General features: G+C 38.7%; 1 protein-coding gene across 2 annotated transcripts in view; it reads left to right on the forward strand.

The window, feature by feature from the left end:
* SYNRG (synergin gamma) overlaps positions 1 to 20,534 on the forward strand; it is a 98,821-nt gene that overhangs the window by 16,196 nt on the left and 62,091 nt on the right. For both annotated transcript variants that reach the window (XM_027870349.1, XM_027870350.1), the window contains exons 4-6: positions 16,110 to 16,240; positions 19,050 to 19,155; positions 20,260 to 20,371. In XM_027870349.1, the coding sequence (XP_027726150.1) occupies positions 16,110 to 16,240; positions 19,050 to 19,155; positions 20,260 to 20,371 (349 nt within the window). The remainder of the gene's footprint in view (positions 1 to 16,109; positions 16,241 to 19,049; positions 19,156 to 20,259; positions 20,372 to 20,534) is intronic.

The raw sequence follows: 20,534 nt of genomic DNA on the forward strand, positions 1-20,534 counted from the left end.
TATTTTGCTGTATCAACAATCACTTCCATAAACTTTTGAGTTTTAAATTTTTCTCCTTTTCTCTCTCTGTCTCCCTCCGCAGGATGGCACGCAATGTGATATGTGCTGTACATTCCTATTAAACATATTTTCGGGGGCAGCTAGGTGGCATAGTGGATAGAGCACTGGCCCTGAAGTCAGGAGGATCTGAGTTCAGACCAAACACTTTACACTTACTAGCTCTGTGACCCTGGGCAAGTCACTTAACCCCAGTTGCCTAAAAAAAAAAAAAAAAACATTTTCACATTATACTCCTCTTTTCCTCATTTCTCAGTATTGGCACTTCTTGTTAGCCATAGAACAAGGCAGAAACAAGAATCGATAAAATCAGGTGGAGAAGCTGGCCAACACAATTGAGGATTACCAAGATTTATTGCAAATGTGGATTCACATCCACTATCCATTGTGTGTAATTGGAGAGACAAATTCATAAGACCCTAGATTTAGAGCCGAAAGGGATCTGAGAAGCAATAGAACCCACTTTCCTTATTTTACAAATGAGAAAACTAAGGAACAGAAATTTAGTGACTTGCCTAGGGTCACAGAGCTGAGACAGGATTTGAACCAAGGACTTCCTGACTCCCAAGTCCAGTGCCATATTCATTAAACACTGATTCGAAAAGCAGTAGGAATCCAATTAAGAAGTCAGTGTGGGCTAATGAAATGAGAGAGGTCCATAGAAGTGGTATTTTTTTTCTAGAACATAAAAAAACGGATAAGATTTGGATAGAGTATAGGGAGAGAAAAAAATGCCAGGTAGGAAGCACAACAAAGACACAAAAATGAAAACAGAAAGGACATACAGAATGGCATGTCTAAAGATGATGACACATATTAAAGAGCAGTTGGAGAAAAGTCTGCAAAAGTAGGTTGAGATCAGATGATGACGGATCTTGAAAACTAGGCACCAGAGTTTGGACGAAATATGATCTACCGATCATAGAACACTACTAGAGGTGCTTGAGCAGGGACTGACATAATGAAAGGAGCATTTAAGAAACTTAATTTGGGTGTATTATTTAAGATAAACTAGGGAAGGAGGAACCGGAGGCACAAAGAACAGCTGAGATGGGTACTATAATAATCCAGGAATGAAATGAAGAGGAGTCCCTATGATGTTGCTGGCTATCGTAGAACTGCTACAGTGTACATGTTTGAAGGCCTTTGTGGTGATACTCCCCCCAGCTACTTAGGGATAAAACAACTCTCCTGATTTTTTTTTTTGTAATTTTACTATTTTTCCTTTGTACCCCTAAACTCCTGGGAAGATGAGTCCCTATTTTCAAAATAACAGTAATGCCCATTATATTGCGAGCTCTCTGAGGACAGGTTCTGTTTTTGCATTTCTTTCTATCCCCAGAGCTTAGCATAGTGCTTAGCACATAGTAGGTGCTTAATAAATGTTTACTGACTGATTGTTCTCAATCTAAATGAAATCGTTTTCTGCAACATCCTTGTTCTTAGAGATAACAAATTTCTGCACCCTAAGCAGAGATTAAGAAATACGAGACTCTTAGCCAGTCATGGCCCTAGAATTCCTCGGAACTAGAAAACAAACATCATTGACAAGCATCAGAAACCTTTCCCATATAAAAAGGTAGTGAACCTTCTTTGGTGTTTCAGTTGACACATGGTGCCATTTGCTAGTAGCTACCCACCCCTAATATGAGCTTGAAAGATTCTACTCTGCCAAGAGAACTAATGAAGAACTATCTTTGTTACTGTCACCAGATTTGTGATGCTGCAAACTCCTGCCCTGCCCCCGGAAGCCATGGGGAGCTTCCCACCCTTTTCCCCACTAGTTGATGTGAGTTTTCAGGCCTCAGAGCTGCCCAAGTAACTATTGGAGACACAATTCAAGAGACCTGAGGAATATCTCCTCTGATCTCTAACCTTCCTAACACGTTACTCTACTAGCTGAAAATAATATTTGTCAATAACTTCATTAAAAGATATAACTTTCATGGGGCAGCTAGGTGGCGCAGTGGATAGAGCACCGGCCCTGGAGTCACATCTGGCCTCAGACACTTGACGCTAGCTGTGTGACCCTAGGCAAGTCACTTAACCCCAGTTACCTCACAAAAAAAAAAAAAGATACAGCTTTCCAGGCAACTGTCCATTTTCTATCAGCAGCCCTGCTTGGTTTTGACTCCAGGGATTATCATTCTTCCTCTAGGATAAGTTGATCACCTGAAATATCATTACCATGCCAACTGACTCAGTTTTTGACACTCACCTTCTCAAATCCTTCAGTTAACTCTCCCCTCTGATTGGGATGTTGGAACAATAAACTGCTCCCAAAGCCTTCCTTTATAAAGGGCTCAGAATTTTCCAGGTAACAATTACATTTTTAGCAGCAGCTTTTGCTTGATTTCAGCATGCTCCATGCTGTGTTACCCTCTCGTGTCCTTTTCCCCTTTTCAGTTTCTTTTTGTAGGTGGTCTTCCCCCATTAAATTGTAAGCTCCTTGAGGGCAGGAACTATTTTTGTTTTTAATTTGGAAGAGAGAGTGAGTTTTGGGAGGAGTGGAAAGGAAGAGAATATATGTTAAAACAGCCAGCTTTATAATCCCAATTCTTTTCCAGTTGGAGTAGAGGGAAGATTTGGATTATAGTGTCTTTGCAGAAGAATTTTCTTGGCAAAAGCAGGAAGTTTTGCTGAAAACTTGGGACTTAAGCAATACATCAGATTTTGGGGGACTTGCTGATGTAGGATGAAATCTAAAAGTAAAAAACTAGGAACCTTGGAAAAAAAAAGAGAAAGCAAGCTGAAGATGTAAAATGGGATCTTTTGTACCATGCAGAGCTCTTCAGTTGGCCAGTGAAATGATTATTACGGCCTTGAATAAATGGTAGAGGAGTAGATAAAGATGTCAGTTCAGCTCTAGTTGTGTTCAAAAAATGGGGTGGAGAAAACAGATGTTGCATGTGGTGTGAAGTTGAAAGTTTACTTATAGTTGTTTTTCAAGTGACTTTATACTATTGATGCCATCCTTCATATATGAAGACAATTATGCTGATCCACCATAGTGCATGTGTTTTGAGCTATATTTCTAGTAATGGTGACAGATTTGTACTGATTACTCTCTTGCCTACCCCTTCTTGTAGCCAGTAGAACACAAGGAAGACCTAAATTAGGGAAGCAGTCTGTAGGAGTGGCATAAAGCAAAACTAGCTGGCTCTTGTGTCTGTGGCCACATTGATACTGTGCTCTAACCAACTGATCTTGTTAAGGCCACCACCTCTTTGTGTGCACTTGATTCCCTTCTCTTCCATCTTCAGCAGATTGCAACCTTACTACTCCTTCTCTTTCTTAAATCTTTAACCTCTCCCTATCTACTGGTTCTTTCCTTGATACCTTCCAACATGTCCAAATTTCCCTCAAACTTAAAAGACCTTTACTAGATCCTGCCGTCCTCTAAAACTATCATTCTTTATCTCCTCACCCTTTCATAGCCAAACTCTTTGAAAAACGCTGTCTGTTCTCTCTGCCATCATTTTCTCTACTCTCATTCATTCCTCAACCTTTTGCAAGTAGGTTTCTCATTTAGACCTTCTTCTTTCTATGCCCTCTCAGTAACCCAGTTAGTTCACAGGGGTCCTAGTAACATCTCTGTACAAATGACTTGTACATCTCTATATCCAGCCTCCGTCTTCTCCCTGAACTTCAGTGCCACATAACCAGCTAACTGCCCCTTGTACATTTCAAACTAGCTATCCTAGAGACATCTCAGACTCAATTCAGTATCTGTATCCCAACCCCCAAACCCTTCCTTCTTCCAAGCTTCATTTCTGTCAGAGGCACCAGAATTCTTCCATCCCCCAGGTTTGTAACTCCATCATTATGCTCAACTCCTTACTTTCTCAGGCAGCTGTAGATATGAATGTGACACAGTGGACTCCAGGCCTGGAGTCAGGAAGACTTACCTTCAAATCTGAGTTCAAATCTGGCTTCAGACACTTACTAGTTGTGTGACCCCAGGCAAGTTTGTCTCATTTTCCTCATCTGTAAAATGGGCTGGAGAAAGAAAAGGCAAACCACTCCATTATCTTTGCCAGGAAAACCCAAAGATGGGGTCCTGAAGAGTCAGATATGACTGAAACAACTGAACAGCTTCACTTTCTCTCGTATCACATATCCAGTCAGTTGTCATTTTGCCAGTTCTACCTCTATGATGTCTCTGAGTTTAACTCCTCTCCATTCACACTGCTACCACTTTTCCTCACTCCCTTACCACCTTTCACCTGGATTGTTGCAGCAGTTACCTGATTTTTCTTCCTGCCCCAAGTTTCTCTCCACTTCAGTCCATCCTACACTTTACGGCCAAAGTGATTTTTCCTAAAACACAGACTTGACCGTTTCATTCCCCAGCTCAGCAACTCCAGTGGCTCCCTATTGTCTCTGCTATAAAATAAAAATTCCTCTGTTTACCTTTTAAATCCTTTCAAAACCTGACTTGAGCTTATCTTTTTAGTCTCAATGAGCATTATTCCCCTTCCTGTCCTACGTGATCCAACTAAACTGACCTCTCCCTTCTTCAAACGTGACATTCCATCTCCCATCTCCGTGCTTGGCCATCTCTCCGTCTAGAATGTGCGCCTTTCTCGCCCCCACCTCAGAGCATCCCACTCTCCTTTCAACCAAGAAGCATCACCTTCTACATGAAACTTTTTTCCAATTCTTCCCAACTACTTAATGCCATTTCTTCTTCCCAAACTACTTTGTATTCTATGTCCATAGATGTTCTAATTGTCTTCCTCATTAGAATGCAAGCCTCTTGCAAGTAAGAATTGTTTCATTCATTATATTTGTATTCTGTGTCTGACACATAATAAATACATATAGATTGCATAATAAATGCATATAGATTGACCTATACAGCCATGGACAAGGCAGAGGACAGAGGATCTTTAAGCTGTACTTTAGAATTTTATAAGGGAGAGCATAGCGTTTTTTAATTTAGTAATTTTTGTACCAATTTAATGCTGCTCATGGTAGCCTGGTAGATAATAAGTATTTGCCAAACTCAGACTTACCCTGTCTCTTTCTCCCTGTCTCATGAGTTACTGCATCAAGGCTGCTGAATCCATTTTTGCCCAATTTTCCACCATGCTTCTGTAACACCAGCCATATTTCAGGAACGTAGATCTGAAGCAAAGGGAAGGAAGAGTATCCAGTAGGAGGGGATGATCAACTGTGTCAGAGGCTTCAGAGGGTTCAAGAAGGATAAAGACTGAAAAATGGCCATTAGATTTGGTAATTCAGAGGTCATTGGCAGTCTTGATTTTTGACTTCAGTTCCCTTAGATTTTAAAATGGTGGGAAAATAAATAGCACACACTTCTTTCCACACACTTCCTTTTTTTTTTTTTTTTTTTTAGGCAATTGGGGTTGAGTGACTTGCCCAGGGTCACACAGGTAGTAAGTGTCAAGTGTTTGGTCTGAGGCCAGATTTGAACTCAGCTCCTCCTGACTTCAGGGCTGGTGCTCTATCCACTGCACCACCTAGCTGCCCCTCTGCCCCTTTACACACTTCTTGGGGAAGGTCTTTAGAGCTTCTTTGAAGAGTCTTATAATTTGGGAAGAATGTTTCCATTTGCTTTGTAGGGCACCATATTATCTCCATTCCTTGTTTATTTCCTCTGTACTTCATATTATTTTTCAACTTTTATGGTTTTAGGAATTTCATTTTAATTTTGTGTACCTTCTCAGTAGTTGTCAATATTTTTTTAAGAGCTGCATTCATTTAGCACTGTTACATTCATTTAACTGCCAGCACTTAGTTGGAGAGCCAAACTGTTGTTAAATAAGCCACAGACTGGGCTTGGCAATATTGGCAGCCATACATCCTTGATTTAAAAAACAGATTGCTTCTAGTCAGAGCTCTCTGCTTGTGTTGTGCCAGCTGTGGAGTCCCAGGAGCAATTTTCCAGACTTCAGGCCTATTGGAGTACCAGACTAAGGTAGCAGGTCACAAGGTGGGGAAGGGAAGGGTGAGGGGCTGGGGGTGGAGGAGCGAGGTGTTTTGTATAAACACAATAAAATTCATACCCTAGAAACAAAAAGCTCCTCGATTTTTATTATTAACTGGTGATGCTAATTTTGATTCTTGTTCTTACCATTGGAAAGGTGAAATTAACCACTTAATAAGTGTACATATAGGCATGATATGCCAGTCTGAAATTTGTCATCCTCACACCAAGAAAACCCTGCTAAATATTGTGGTATTGCAATTGGCACTGTTTAAAATTCTAATTAATTTTTATTGACATTTCTAGCAACCTTTCCTCTACTATGGTTATATTGAATGGTAAAATATAAGGAATTAATGCTTTCTTGAAGAGCGATTTTTTTAATTGACGAGATTCTTTCTACTGACTATTCATCTGCCTTGTTCCTAAAAATTCTGGGAACTCTAACCATAATTTTTTTTTTCTGAATAAACTGATTTTCTTTGTGTTCCTGCTTTTAAGGGTACTGCATTTGAAGGGGAAACAATTAGAAAACTTGTTTTTGGTAGTTGTAAAAGAAAAAATTACAACACTTTGAGTTCATGGGGAAAAGTGAAGAATTCAGTTCAGCCGTCACTTATTAAGTTATATGTCTGACCCTGTACCAGCAGCTGGGATAAAGAGCAGATAAGATATAGGCCATGCCCTCAAGGAGTTTACAACCTAATAGGGGTAATAAGGCTTGTTAAGAAACAACTGTGCTACAAGGCAGATTGTGCTGAAGTGGAGAGAAGTCCAGACTAAGTATGAGAAATTTGAAAAAAAGAGACTTTCAACTATGAAATTCAGGGGAGGCTTCTAGGGGGATGGAGCAACTAAGTTGAACCTCACAGGAATAGAGATTTCCACCCATGAAGATTTATTTGGGAGCTGAAGTCAGATGGCCTCAATCTTTTTAGTAAAATAGTAAGCAAGATCATCTAGGGAAGTAGGAAAAGAGAAGCTTGAGAAGATAGGGGAAGATTTATAACAGTATATGTGGAAATGTAATAGAGAATTAATAAGATAGGAATAAAAGGACTGCTATGCAGCAGTGAGGACCCAGTTGTGGTTAGTTCAGGTGAACTCCATTGAAACCAATCAACATGATTTAATAACTTCCTTTAGAAGTGTTCTGTGGCTTGGGAATAGGTATGGCAAAGATCATTGGTAGAAGTGACCCAAGGTTGAAGATTAGTAGATTATGGACAGCTGAAGGACAGAACTCTTAACTAGTGGTTCTTTCACTAGGGCCAAAAACAGGAGTATGGGGGAGACACAACAGTGGTGGCAACACAGAAGATAATTTTGGGAGTGGTGACAGCACAGGATGAGAAAGCAGGCCAACCAATGGCCATGCAGTTGCACTAGGGTGGGGTGAAGAATCTTTCCCCCCCAAGAGGCCGTGTAGAGGGAAGTTGTAAAGAGGTGGGATAGGAAGGGGGGGGGGAGTTAAGACAAACCCTGGGAGAAAGGCATTATAGCAATAGGAACCATAGGATACTGAGCTGGGACTAGGTGAAGGAGCAAGATTATGAAGGCCAGCAGAAGACTTATGAGATGTAGGAATAATAGTCTCTAGACTACCCTAGGGAAGAATCACGTCTCCCCCAGGATGTTAACACCCTGAGGAAAAATGCCCCTTTAGCCCCACTCTTGTTATATAACCCAGTAGAAGGGCAAAGGATTAAAGGAGAGATTATTCAAGTCAGTGACCAAGTACTTTGTGTCTACCTCTCATGCACTCTATTACTTTCTGTTATTGCTATTTGAGTATGTATCATCTCCCTTGCTCAATGAGATCAAGAACTATAGTTTATCTAAATTTTATAACTTGCCCTAGTGCCTAGCATACACAGAATAAACATTTAATTTTTGTTGAATTAGTGTGGAAAGCAGGAAACAGAGTTTAGCTTGGCTAGAACATCAGGTACATGCAGGGAAATATGATGAAAAAAAGATGGAAAGGTAGGTTGGAATTGGTATATTGTCACAGTTAAAGGATATATTCCTCCTTTCATTTAATAATTGATAAGCTTTTCAGTAAATGTACTTTGTATGAAAGGTTATTAGAGTGGGCATTTGAAAGTTTCATGTTATATATCAAAACAAGTTCAAGCAATATAGTTTTAAAAAATTTAAATTGGTGCCAGATGGTGGAAGGCCTTGAATTTAATTAAAATGTTGATCATTTTTGTTAATCACCTCTCTTTTAATAATTTCCGAAGGTTAATAGATTTAATAGCTCCATCAAGTTATAAAACTGATCAATATGGGATCAAGGACAGATCCTTGGGGTATTGCATTTGAGACTTCCCCAACAGTTCTCATTGTTCCATTAATGACTACTCTTTGGGTCTAGTCATTACTGGGTCAATCTTCATCCTTCTTAGCCCTCCCTGTAGCATTTGATAATGTCAAATTATTGTCGTTGTCATCGTCCTTTTCCCCATGATATTCCCTTCTTTCTAGATTTTCATGATACTATTTTTCTGGTTCTCCTACCTGTTTGACCCAGTCCCTCTCAGTGTCCTTTGGTGTGTCCTTTTCCAGGTTGCTCCTGCTAACCATAGGTGTCCCCTAAGGCTCTATTCTGGGCTTTTTATTACCTGTGTATCCACTCCTCAGTATCTTTGGCTATTTGCTATATCTCTATCTAGATTGCACCTGTTAACTGTGAGTGTCCCCCAAGGATCTGTCCTGATTCCCCTCTATTATTTTGCTTAGTTATCTTATCAGCTGTCATAGGTTCAGTTGTCATCTCTATGCAGTTGATTCTCAGATCTATAAATCCATCCCTAACCTCTTACCTCATATCTCCAATTGCCTTTTGGACTTCTCAAACTGAACGTCCTATAGACATCTTAAGTTCAGCATATCCAAAAACTGAACTCATTATCTTTCCCCCAGAACCCTTGAGGGTACCACCCTCATCCTACTCACCCAGGCTGTCAATAAATTCTTGTTCTCAGTATTATTCTTAACTCCTCACGCTTACCCTCCATATCCAGTCCTTCATAACACCTTGTATGACATTCCTTCTCTCATTTGACGCAGGCCCTTGTTACTTCTTACCTGGACTATTGCATTAGCTTTCTGGTTGATCTCCCTGCCTCAAGTCTGGGGAGCAGTCTGTCCTCCACTCAGCTATCAAAGTGATCTTCCTAAATTACAGGTCTGACCATATCTCATCCCCCTAAACTCCAGTAAACTGCAGTGGCTTCTTATTGCCTCCAAGATCAAATAAAACATTCTCTTTGACTTTTAAAACACTTTATAGCATGGCCCCTTCTCGTCTTCCCAATCTTCTAACACTTTACTCTTCTCCATGTGTTCTGTGATCCACTGGCACTGCCCATCTTTCTATTCCATGGGATACCCTACAGGCCTAGTGACTTGAATTTGTTGAGAGCAGTGAGGTATTTTCTTACTTAACCTTTGGTGTCACTTTACCTCTTAAGCATTTTCATTCTTTCTCTCCTAGATTTCTGTCCTAGCTAGAGATGACAGAAACAAAATGAATTGAATGTTTCTGCTATTATTCTATCCATTCCATGCAATAGTCCTGTCCCCTTTTTTGGTCATCCTTAGTTCCAAACATACTGAAAAAGCTCATTCTGAGCTTTAATGTTCCTGACACTTATTAGTTATATAGTTATCTGCCCCTGCTTACGTCTTCTATATATGTCTTTTTTAAGTCTGTCAATGAACTCTCTAAAGACTCATATTCACCTCTTTAAACAATGTTTCTGTTTCTTCCTAATTGAAAATTCTGCCTTCAGAATTTCATTTTTGAGAGTTTCCCACCCCCCTTGTACTGACTTGTTTCTCAAAGTTGGTAATGAAAATCTCCCCAAAGGATAGGGGATCGGGGAGAGACTATGAAGGTGATGTAACTACAAAAGATATCTTAGCGGCGGCTAGGTGGCGCAGTGGATAGAGCACCTGCCCTGGAATCAGGAGGACCTGAGTTCAAATGTGACCTTAGACCAGATATTTGACACTTACTATCTCTGTGACCCTGGGCAAGTCACTTAACCCCAACTGCCTTAAAAAAAAAAAAAAGATATCCAAAAAAGCATTACTGAGTTTCCTAACAACACTCTACCATTTTCATCATTTCTACAAAAAAGAAGGCACTAATTATGAAGTAGTAAAATGAGAACCTTCTTTGTATTATTTTACTATATTAAATAGAATTGGTGTTGTGCTGATATGTTTATTAAGTTCAGATTATGGAATGCTTTGTTAAAAATATGCCATTTATAATTAAAATGCTTTTTTGTGTTCATTTCTGTAAAAAGTTGGGCATCATGCTCTTGGTCAGGAATTCAATGTATTTATACCTTTTTTAATGAGAAAATCAGCTCTCATTTATATACTTTTGATTAGAAGTGTAACCCTTTTTAAGTGCAAGGACTGAATGATCACAAAAATCATTCACTTTGTTACCATTTGTAAATTCAGCTAAAAAATTATAGATTACAAAGAACATTCATTGGTTTTCTCGTTTTAGTCTTTCTGTTTTGATCTAGCCTCATCATTGGCTACTGAACACTATTTTGGTTTTCCTACCTCTCTTATAAGTTCCTTCTCTGTGCCCTTCAAAGGTTTCTTTCCTTTTAGCCACTCCCTAAAACTCAGTGTCATTTAAGAATGTTAGTCTGTAGAGCTCTCTGCGTGCAGTTCTCAGCTTATGAACAACTTATTTTCAAAAAGTTAACTTACACATTAGTTGTTGTAGACTAGTATGTAGAATATGTTTTCCCATGACAAGATCAGATTCCAAGACTAGCCTACAGTACCACCTATTTAACCCACAGTACACTTTCTAGTATAGTGCTATATAACTTAGACATTATCTACTCTATAACAGTGATGGAAAATACCTTCAGAGCACCATTTTGAACCATCAACAAGTACTCTTCTCCCTAGCTGTACTCTTAGTAGTGGAAGTAGGACTCCCTCTATTGAAGCCACTGGTATCTGCTCTCCTGCCCTGGGGCATGAACACCAACAGACTTGAGGTCTAGGGGTGAGGAACTCTGTGGTTAGAATCTCCTGGTGGTGTAAGCCTTCAGTATGCTTCCATTTCTAGCCTAGTTCCTTATTCCTCAGTTTCTTTTTTCTAAGGCCTGATCCTTTTCCTTTTCCATTGCCACAACTTTTTGTTTCTGACCAGGGTTTCTCTCCTTTGCTGAATAATATACCGTCTCAGAACGTCCCTTCTCCCCAACCCTGCCATCTCCCTATCCTGGAAACAAGAAACCAGCCCCTTTGGATTGATTGGTTGGTTGTTTTTGTTTTTGTTTTTGTTTTTTAATTTTCAGGGATTTTCATTCGGGCAACATTGAGAATAAAAATTCTTTCTTTATCTTTTGCATCCCTCTCACTACGTTTTTAGATTCTTAATGAAATAAAGAGTTACATAGATGATAGTGGTGGATCTTAGGTATACAAAAAGCTGAAGTCAGATGCCTCTGTATTTCAGGAGAATATATTAAGGAGACTTAATAAATCTCCTAAAAACTATAACAAGAATTCTGGAGGATAAATAAATAGTAAGGAAATATATATCCAAACTCCTGCTGGGTTTAAAGGAATGAATGAAGCATTTACTAAACAATTAACTATGTATAAAACACTGTGCCAGGATTTGGAGATAAAATAGAAAAGTAAGACGTCCCTAGTCCTAAAGAGTTCTCATTCTATTGAGGTAGATAACACATACGGAAGGTTTCAACTACAAGTCGAATAGAAAGGTCTCATGGTCCTTAAGGTGTAACAGCAAAAGAAATGTTAATACCTGTTCTTTGATGTCATTTCCACAAATAAAATTATATCAGTTTCTGATGTTGAACCATTTCAACAGTGCCAGTGGCTTTGGCCTTTTCTTTTCTAAGTCTTTAGTAACTGTGGCTAGAGCACCTGCAGGAACAGTTGCTAGGCTGCACCTCCACAAGGATTGCTTCCCAGGATGATTTACCTGAAGACAGTGGGCTGGAAGTGATGCTTATCCTAAGGCTACTGGTTCAAGATGGCTATCTCCAGCGGGGTCTGGGTAGAGGTAATAGTCAAGGTAGTACTAAGGGTTTGATTTGCCTGGCCTATGCTACCTCCCATCTTTAAAGGTGCTTTATTGCTTCAGCAAGCTAGCCTGCTCTGTGGCTAGCATTTGGTGGGACTGATTGGTCCTTTCTCCATAGGCATGTGCATGCATGCGTGTGCATACAAACACACACACAATGGCTGTGAAGACAAGGCTAGAAGCAGAACTAGTGGCTTGGAGGAGTGCTGCCACTCCCAGGACTTTTATGTCTGCCTACCTGTCTGTTGGTGATAGTTGGTGAACAGTTGTTGGTTGTGAGGAAGAACCTTGACCCCCTTCTCCACAATGATTTCTCCCCTGGGTGGTAGCTACAGGGACTGGACTAGAATCAGGGCTGGGGATTGGGGATGGGGTGGGGAGACACTACAGTTCTTAAGCGGCTTGGGTTTTGTGTCCTGGACTGTGTCCATCAAGGTGTGAGTGAAGATGGCAGCCAAGATGGTGGAGGCAGTTTGACTTGCAAGAGTTGCTTCCATGGGTAATGGCTGAGGGGTTTAGACTGGAAGTGGTACCATGTGACCATTGTGTACATTAACTTTAGTATTTCCTTGATTTGTAATTTTTTTCAGTATGGTCACTTTCCTTGACAACTAAGATTGTCATTTTTCTTAAGTAGACATACTTCATTCACCACAAAATTAATCACCCTGAAGCTAACCATGTGATGAGCTTCTCCAAACTTAGCTATATCGATCAATGGATGAAAAATACATCACTCATTGCCAGCTTCATATTTGAAGCCCTTCCATCAGGATGTGAAACCTACCAGGGCTTGAAATCCTCTCGCAGTCTTTAAGAATGAAGGGGCACCTCTGCCCCTCAGTGAGAGAGCAGAGTAGTTCATAGACTCATAGCATGTTATATCTTGGAGGAACTAAGATTGCTGATTAGTTTACTGATTATATCCAGTCTAGCTTATGTTACAGAGAAGGACACTGAAGCTCATTGAGGTGACATGACTTAGCCAAGTCACATAGTCATTGGCAGAGTTGGGGCTGTTATTAGGTCTCTTGTATGTAAAGAATATATGTATCAGGCAGACATAGTTAGGGACTGTCCTGTATGCTCTGCCTCAGAAAACACATTCATTTTCATGATTTTGTAGTAAGTGTTCTAGAACTTAAGAGGAGTTTAAAGATCAGTTTGGGCCAAAGTAATCAGGACTTTTGGAGTATGCCTTAAACAATAAGATTTAGATAGGGGTTAAGGATGGACCTCTGCAGTCATTGGTATGGGGAACTTCTAGGTGAGGAACCTGGGTCTCTCAGTGTAGGTTAGCACTTTCCCTACAGCTTAGTCTTTTTTTCTTTTATTTATTTTATTCTGAACTTAATAAACAAAACAAACATTTCTGTAACATAGTAGAGTTTTAAGGAAAAAAAAGATGATTCTACAACTTAGTCTTAAGAAGTTGCCTGGAGCACTGACAAGTTAAGTGAGTTGCTAAACAAGTTTGTGTTAGAGCTAGTGTGACAGGCGGTTTGTGTCAGAGGTTGTACAAGAACTCAGATCTTCCTGGTTCCTCAGACCATCTGGAACAGGTGTAGAAAAGTGGGGAGAGCCTTTTAGTAAAAGGCTAGAGGAAGAACAGCTCAAGGGAAGGTACAAAAAATCATGGAATAGGTAGGGGACATTGCAGAATGACAAAATTTTAGAGTTGGAAGAGTCTTCAGTTACCATCTAGTCCAGTCTATACCAAAAAAGAATACCTGGCAAGTGGGAATCCTGCCTCTTCTTGAATATCTCCAATAAGAGGAAGCCTCCTACTTCCCAAGGCAGTGTACCCCACAGTTCTGATTGTTAGGTGGTTTGTTTAAATTTGCTTCTTTACAACTTGTACTCATTGCTCTGGTCGAAATAGAACAAATCCAATTTCTCTTCCATGTGATAGCCTTCAAATACTTGAACACAGCTATCCCGTTTCCGCTGAATGTAAGCTCAAGGCCAAACAATTCTCATTTAACATAAACTTGAGATCCTTCACCATCCTGGTTGCCCTATTCTGTATACTAGCCAGTTTATCAGTATCCTTCCTAAACTATGATGTACAGAAGTGAACACAATTAGCTTATAGTTCACCTTGACCCCACAATTTTTTTTTTATATAACCTGGTTTGGGTGTTTTGTTATTGTTGTTGTTGCTGTTGTTGTTGTTGTATTTACCATGCCTTCCCCCTTCACATACATGTGAAGTTAATTTTTTTTAACCTAAGTGTAAGACTTGGTATTTATCCCTACTGAATTTCATCCTAAGTGATTCCACCCAGTGCTTTAGTCCTTCAAGATTTCCTGTGTTCTGACTTTCATCCATGATGGTGACTATGCATCCCATATGTTAAACAACAGGAAACCAAGCACAAATCCCTTGGGCACCCTATTGGCAACCTCCAAGTTGATATTGAACCATTAATGACTACTCTCCACGTTTGTGTTTCCATTGTTCTGAATCCATCTAATTATACTATCATCTTGCCCAATGGTGTAAAACACATGGCAGCAACACTCCCTAGTGAGGTTGGAACCAGATTAAAATGTACAGTGATTGGAAAATATTTAACAAAATAAATAAAAACACAATAGGACATAGGTTATTGTGTAGGGTTTTTAATTAAGTCAATATGTAGCCCACAGAGATCCTTAATGTATGGCCCATGTTTCTATTTGAGTTTGACACCACTGATCTAACCTATATATCTCCATCTTTTCTTGTTTTTTTTATTTTTTGCTTTTTTTTTTCTGGTTAGGCAATGGGGTTAAGTGACTTGCCCAGGGTCACACAGCTAGTAAGTGTTATATGTCTGAGGCCAGATTTGAACTCAGGTCCTCCTGAATCCAGGGCCGGTGCTCTATCCACTGCACCACCTAGCTGCCCCCATATCTCCATATTTTCTACAAGAATTGTTTGTTGTTGTTCAATTGTTTCAGTCGTGTCTATGACCACATTTGGGGTTTTCTTGGCAAAGATACTGGAGTACTTTGCCATTTCTTTCTCCAGCTCATTTTACAGATGAGAAAACAGGCAAACAGGATTAAATTATTTGCCCAGGGTCACACAGCTAATAAGTATCGAAGCCAGATTTGAACTCAGGTCTTCCTGACTCCAGGACCAATGTTCTATCCACTGTGCCACCTCCTAGTTGCTCTCAAGAATTGTATGAGAATATTTTATCAATCAATTGCTTTGCTAAAATGTATATATAATCTATGCATCAATCAACAAGTCATGTTAAATCCCTATTATGTAACAGGTACTGCACTAGGTCTTGGGGATATAAATACAAAAGACAGATAGTCTCTACCCTTATGGAGTTTATATTCTTCTGGGGTGATACAATATGGTCATAGATAAATAATAAGATACACACACATATAAAATACAGAGTGATGAAGGGGAGGGGGCAGAGAAGAGGCACTAACAAGTAGGAGAATCAGGAATGGTCTCTTAAAAGTAGTGGCATTTGAGGTGAACATTAAAGGAAGCATGGGTTTCCAAGAGGGCAGAGGTGAGGAAGGAGAATATAATAGGCATTGCACATTATATTTCATGTTGAAGGGCATGGAAACAGGAGGTGGAATGTGGTTTGCTGGGAACAGCTAGTAAGTCAGTTTGACTGGAGCATAAAATCTATTGGGGGAATAGTGGATGATTAGCCTGGAAAAATAGAGTGGAGTCAGATTTTGAAGGGCATAAATGCCAAATAAAAGTTCGTATTTTATCCTAAAAGCAATGAATCTTTTTGAACGGGAATATCATGACTAGACTTCTCGTTTCAGGAATATCATTTTGATAGCTGTCTGGAGGATATACTGGAGAGGAGAGAGACTGTTACAGAGAACAATTACAGAGCCATTACAGTCATCTAAGCCCATGGTCCTCGAACTTTTTTGATCATGTATTCCTTTAATTAAAAAAAATTTTCAACACAGACCCAATATGTATTTGTTTCTTAATGCAGATTCTTTTTCTTCTAGGGAGGGATAACAATGGGCCCAATGACAGCAGCAGGAATGCCTTACATGGGACAAGCTCCTTTTTTAGGGATGCGTCCCCCAGGTCCGCAGTATAACCCTGACATGCAAAAGCAGTTTGCAGAAGAGCAACAGTAAGTGACGTGTATTAGTCATGAACAAAAAGAGATAGACAACAGAAACAAGTGCCTCAAATTTATTATAGAATCATAGGAGTTGACTTGGAAGCAACTGCAGCAGCTAATACAAACCGTACCCAAACAAAATCAAGGAATCCAATTTGTTTTTCTTTCTTTGTCATAGGGTGGGAGATGAGAGGATCAGGAACTGGAGGGAAAGCAGGTAGAGTCGTCTTAATTGAAAAAAAATTGAGTACAGAAAGAATCCCCATTATAATATTCCAGACATGTGGTCATCCAGCCTCTGGTTGAAGATATCCAAAAAAAGAGAAGCCACCACCTCCCAAGAGAATCCATCCCACTTTGGGACAGCTCATTGTGTGGAAGTTTAAATTTGCCAATTTTTAAAACTCCCACCTGGCTTAAAGTATTTTCTAGAGGTGTCTCTCATTCTAATCAGGAAACTTTTTTTAAAGTCAGATTCCTTCAAAATTCTTTTTAGAATCACAGACTTTTAAAGCTGGGTGGAAACTTAGTTATTTAGTCTAACTCATTTTAATAGGTGAGGAAAGAGGCAGGAGTAGTGAAATGATTTGTCAAAGTCTGAACAGTTTATTATTTGACAGGGTCTAAACTAGAACCCCAAGTTGATTGATTCCTAATCCTGTGCTCTTCTACTACAATCAGCAATAGTTTAATTCTGGTCAAAGCCAGTACTAATTTCTTATACACTTACTTTTAGTGGGTAAAAGGACATATGCTCTTATGTACCCCTTCTTTTCCAGTCTTTACCAGCAAATCAATAAAGAAATGAAGCCAAGATAAGAAAAAGACATTGATAGGATAAGCGTAGGTAAAGAAGAAATAAAATCATTGCTATTTTAAGATGATATAATGGTATACTTAAAGAGCCATCTAAAAATTAATAAAAATAATAATTTTAGTGAAGTTGCAGGATATAAAATAAATCCACATAAATCATCAGCATTTCTCTATATTACAAATAAAAGCCATCAGGAAGAGAGGGGAAAAAAGAAATTCTATTTTAAAAATCTACAGAGTATACAGAATACTTGAGAGTCTGTCAATCGCATTACACACAGAAATAGATAAATACAACTCCAAAACACTGTTTGAAGAAATAAAACAAACCTAAATAATTGGAGAAATATTAATTTCTCTTGGGTAAGCCAAGACACTAAAATAAAAATTAAAATACTACCTAAATTACTTATTTAGCATCTTAACAATAAAACCTGAAAAGGTTTATTTTTTATAGTACTAAAAAAAAAAATGATACTCATCTTGGGGAACAAAAGATCAAGAATCTCAAGGGAAATAGTGGAGAAAAGAAAGAGGGCTAGCAGTACCAGAACCCAAACTCTACTATAAAAGCTGTCATCATCAGAACAATCTGGTACTCCTTTAAAAAAATAGAATGGGTAATCAGAACAGATTGGGTCATAACATAACATAAAACATCAAATGCTCATGCAGATAAACCTAACAGCCTCATGTTTGATAAACCTAAAGACCCCAGCTACTGGGGTAAGGACTCACTGATTTGACAAAATTTGCTGGGAAAATTGAACAACAGTCTGGCAGAAATTAGTTTTAAATAACTTCTTTATACCGTATGCCAAGATAAACTTCAAATGGATATATGATCTAGTATTTTTTAAGTCAAAAAATAAATTAGAAGAACAAGAAATACATTACCTTTCAGATCAGTGGATGGGGAAAAGTTCATGACTGAATGAGAGAAAGGATTACAGAAGATAAACTAGATATTTTTTTTACATAAAGTTTAAAAGTTTTTGCTCAAATAAATCCAATGCAGCTAAGATTAGGAGAGAAACAATCAGGGGAAAATATTTGGAGCTAGGTTCTCCGATAAAGATCTCATTTCCAAGATATATAAGGAACTGATTCAAATTTGTAAGAATAAGAGCCATTTCCCATTTGCTAAATGGTCAGAGGATGGGCAATTCTCAAGGAAAGTAATGTAAGCCATTTATAGCCATATGAAAAAATGCTTCAAATCACTGATAATTTTTAAAATGCAAAATAAAAGAACTCTGAGGTTCCACTTCACACTCATCATATTGGCAAAGTTAGTAAAAAAAAAAAGGAAAATTGCAAATGTTGAAAGGGTAGGGGTATAGTAGGCAGGGGTAGACAGGCAAATCAGTGCACTGTTGGTGGTGCTATGGATTGGTCCAGCCATTGTATAGAACTATCCCAAAAAAGTTCTTAAACTATGTATTCCCTTTGACCTACCAATAACACTTCTAGACCTATATCACAAAGAGATCAAATAAGAAGAAAAAGGATTAATAATGTGCAAAAATATTTATAGCAGCTCTGTTTGTGGTGGCCAAGAGCTGGAAACTAAGAGGATGCCCCTCAGATGGAGAATGGCTGAACAAATTATGGTATAAGAGTGTAATGAAGTATGCTATCTACTTTGTGACAGGGAGGTGATGGGCTAATATGCAGATTGAGACACAGTTTTGGACATGGCCAATATCAGAATTAGATTAGGCTTATTTGTTGGATGAGGGTTTTGTTTTTCCTTTCTTTTTCAGTAGAGAGAAGAAAGACGGGAAAGAGAAGAAGTAGTTTGAAATAAGTTTAAAATTTTTTTTTGTAAAAGGAGTAGAGATGGAAATGTCACGATGGTAAAATTAGACATTTTAGAGTTACAACTGTGTTACCACACAAGGTAGTAGTAGAGGTACATTACTCTGTTAGTAAGTCATCTTATCAGTTTATGTATATGGCATAGTTGATATGGTTGTTTGTTGTATTATGTTTCCTTTAGAAAACGATTTGAACAGCAGCAAAAACTCTTAGAAGAAGAAAGAAAACGACGCCAATTTGAAGAACAGAAACAAAAACTCAGACTTCTAAGTAGCGTCAAACCCAAGGTATATCAACTTGGAATCTTCTCCATCCAACCCTCCTCACTTGGTATACCAAGGAGTACTAAATTCTGAACCTGAGGCACTGACTAATACCCTAAAGCAGAGATTCTTAATCTGCAATCAATGGACTTGGTTTTGTTTTTTAGGAAATATTTTGGGGCAGTTAGGTGGCGCAGTGGATAGAGCACCGGCCCTGGATTCAGGAGCACCTGAGTTCTAATCCGGCCTCAGACACATAACACTTACTAACTGTGTGACCCAGAGCAAGTCACTTAACCCCATTGCCTAAGCAAAGAAAAAAAAATGATAACTGTATTTCAATAATACAATTAATTTCCTTTGTAATCTTATGTGTTTTATGCATTTAAAAGCATTCTGAGAAAGGGGTCCGTAGACTTCATGACACTAATGCCAGAGGGATCCATGACACAAAAATGGTGAAGAACCCCTGCCCTCAAGTTTGAATTATCTAATACCTGGATTTATTCATTTTATTTGCCCACTAACATCTCTTGTGCGTTTTTTCCCTGTTTCCTTATAAAAATCTGTAGATTCTCTTCTCTGACAGTAGAGTTTGTGGTTACTTGTAAAACATTCAGTAGTAGGAAAAAGATCAATATAAGTTGTTCTCTTTCCCTTAAATATTTACTTCTTTTCTACTGGCTCTTGCAGTTACTACAGTAACTATTAATTTGCTTTTTTTTTTCCTCTTAGAAACATTCTAAACTCTTTTTGTCTGAGATTAGATTTATTGTCCTTTGTCAGTATGCTGTTGTCTGGCAAGTCACTTTTAAAATATCTATAGTAAGCCCTTTATGTCATTTTGTTTAGAGTATGGGAGTAGAAGGTAGGATTTTTTTTTTATTCCTTTCTTAGTTTTTTGCTGGCCAGTTGACTGTTGTGCCATATCTTGTCCTTCATTGCCTTTGTTTTATATATCCATCAGTGTCTGTCTTCCTTTGAGAACATCACCTAAGAAATTTATAATCAAAAAGGAGGGAGAGAAATCAAAAAGAAATGGGAGGAATATTGATAGGGTAGGACTAAAAGGTGAAGGAGAAAAACAGTTGTGTTGTGGAAGACCCATATATATTTGTCATCTTTTAGACAGGAGAGAAGAGCAGAGATGATGCTTTGGAAGCCATAAAAGGGAACTTAGATGGATTTTCCAGAGATGCTAAGATGCACCCCACTCCAGCATCACACCCCAAGAAACCAGGTAGCTTTATTTTTAAGAAGCACAGAAATGAAAACAAGTAACTGCTGAATTTTGCATTTTTCTTTTATGGCAATTTGTAGTTCTTGTGTCAGTTAATTGACCATTAAATGTGATAAGATTCAGGACTGAGCTCTTCAAGCTAAATGCAGAATTGAATGCATTG

This window comes from Vombatus ursinus, unplaced genomic scaffold (genome assembly GCF_900497805.2).
Source record: "Vombatus ursinus unplaced genomic scaffold, bare-nosed wombat genome assembly UNPS02014797.1, whole genome shotgun sequence".
In the NCBI taxonomy this organism is placed as follows: Eukaryota; Metazoa; Chordata; class Mammalia; order Diprotodontia; family Vombatidae; genus Vombatus; species Vombatus ursinus.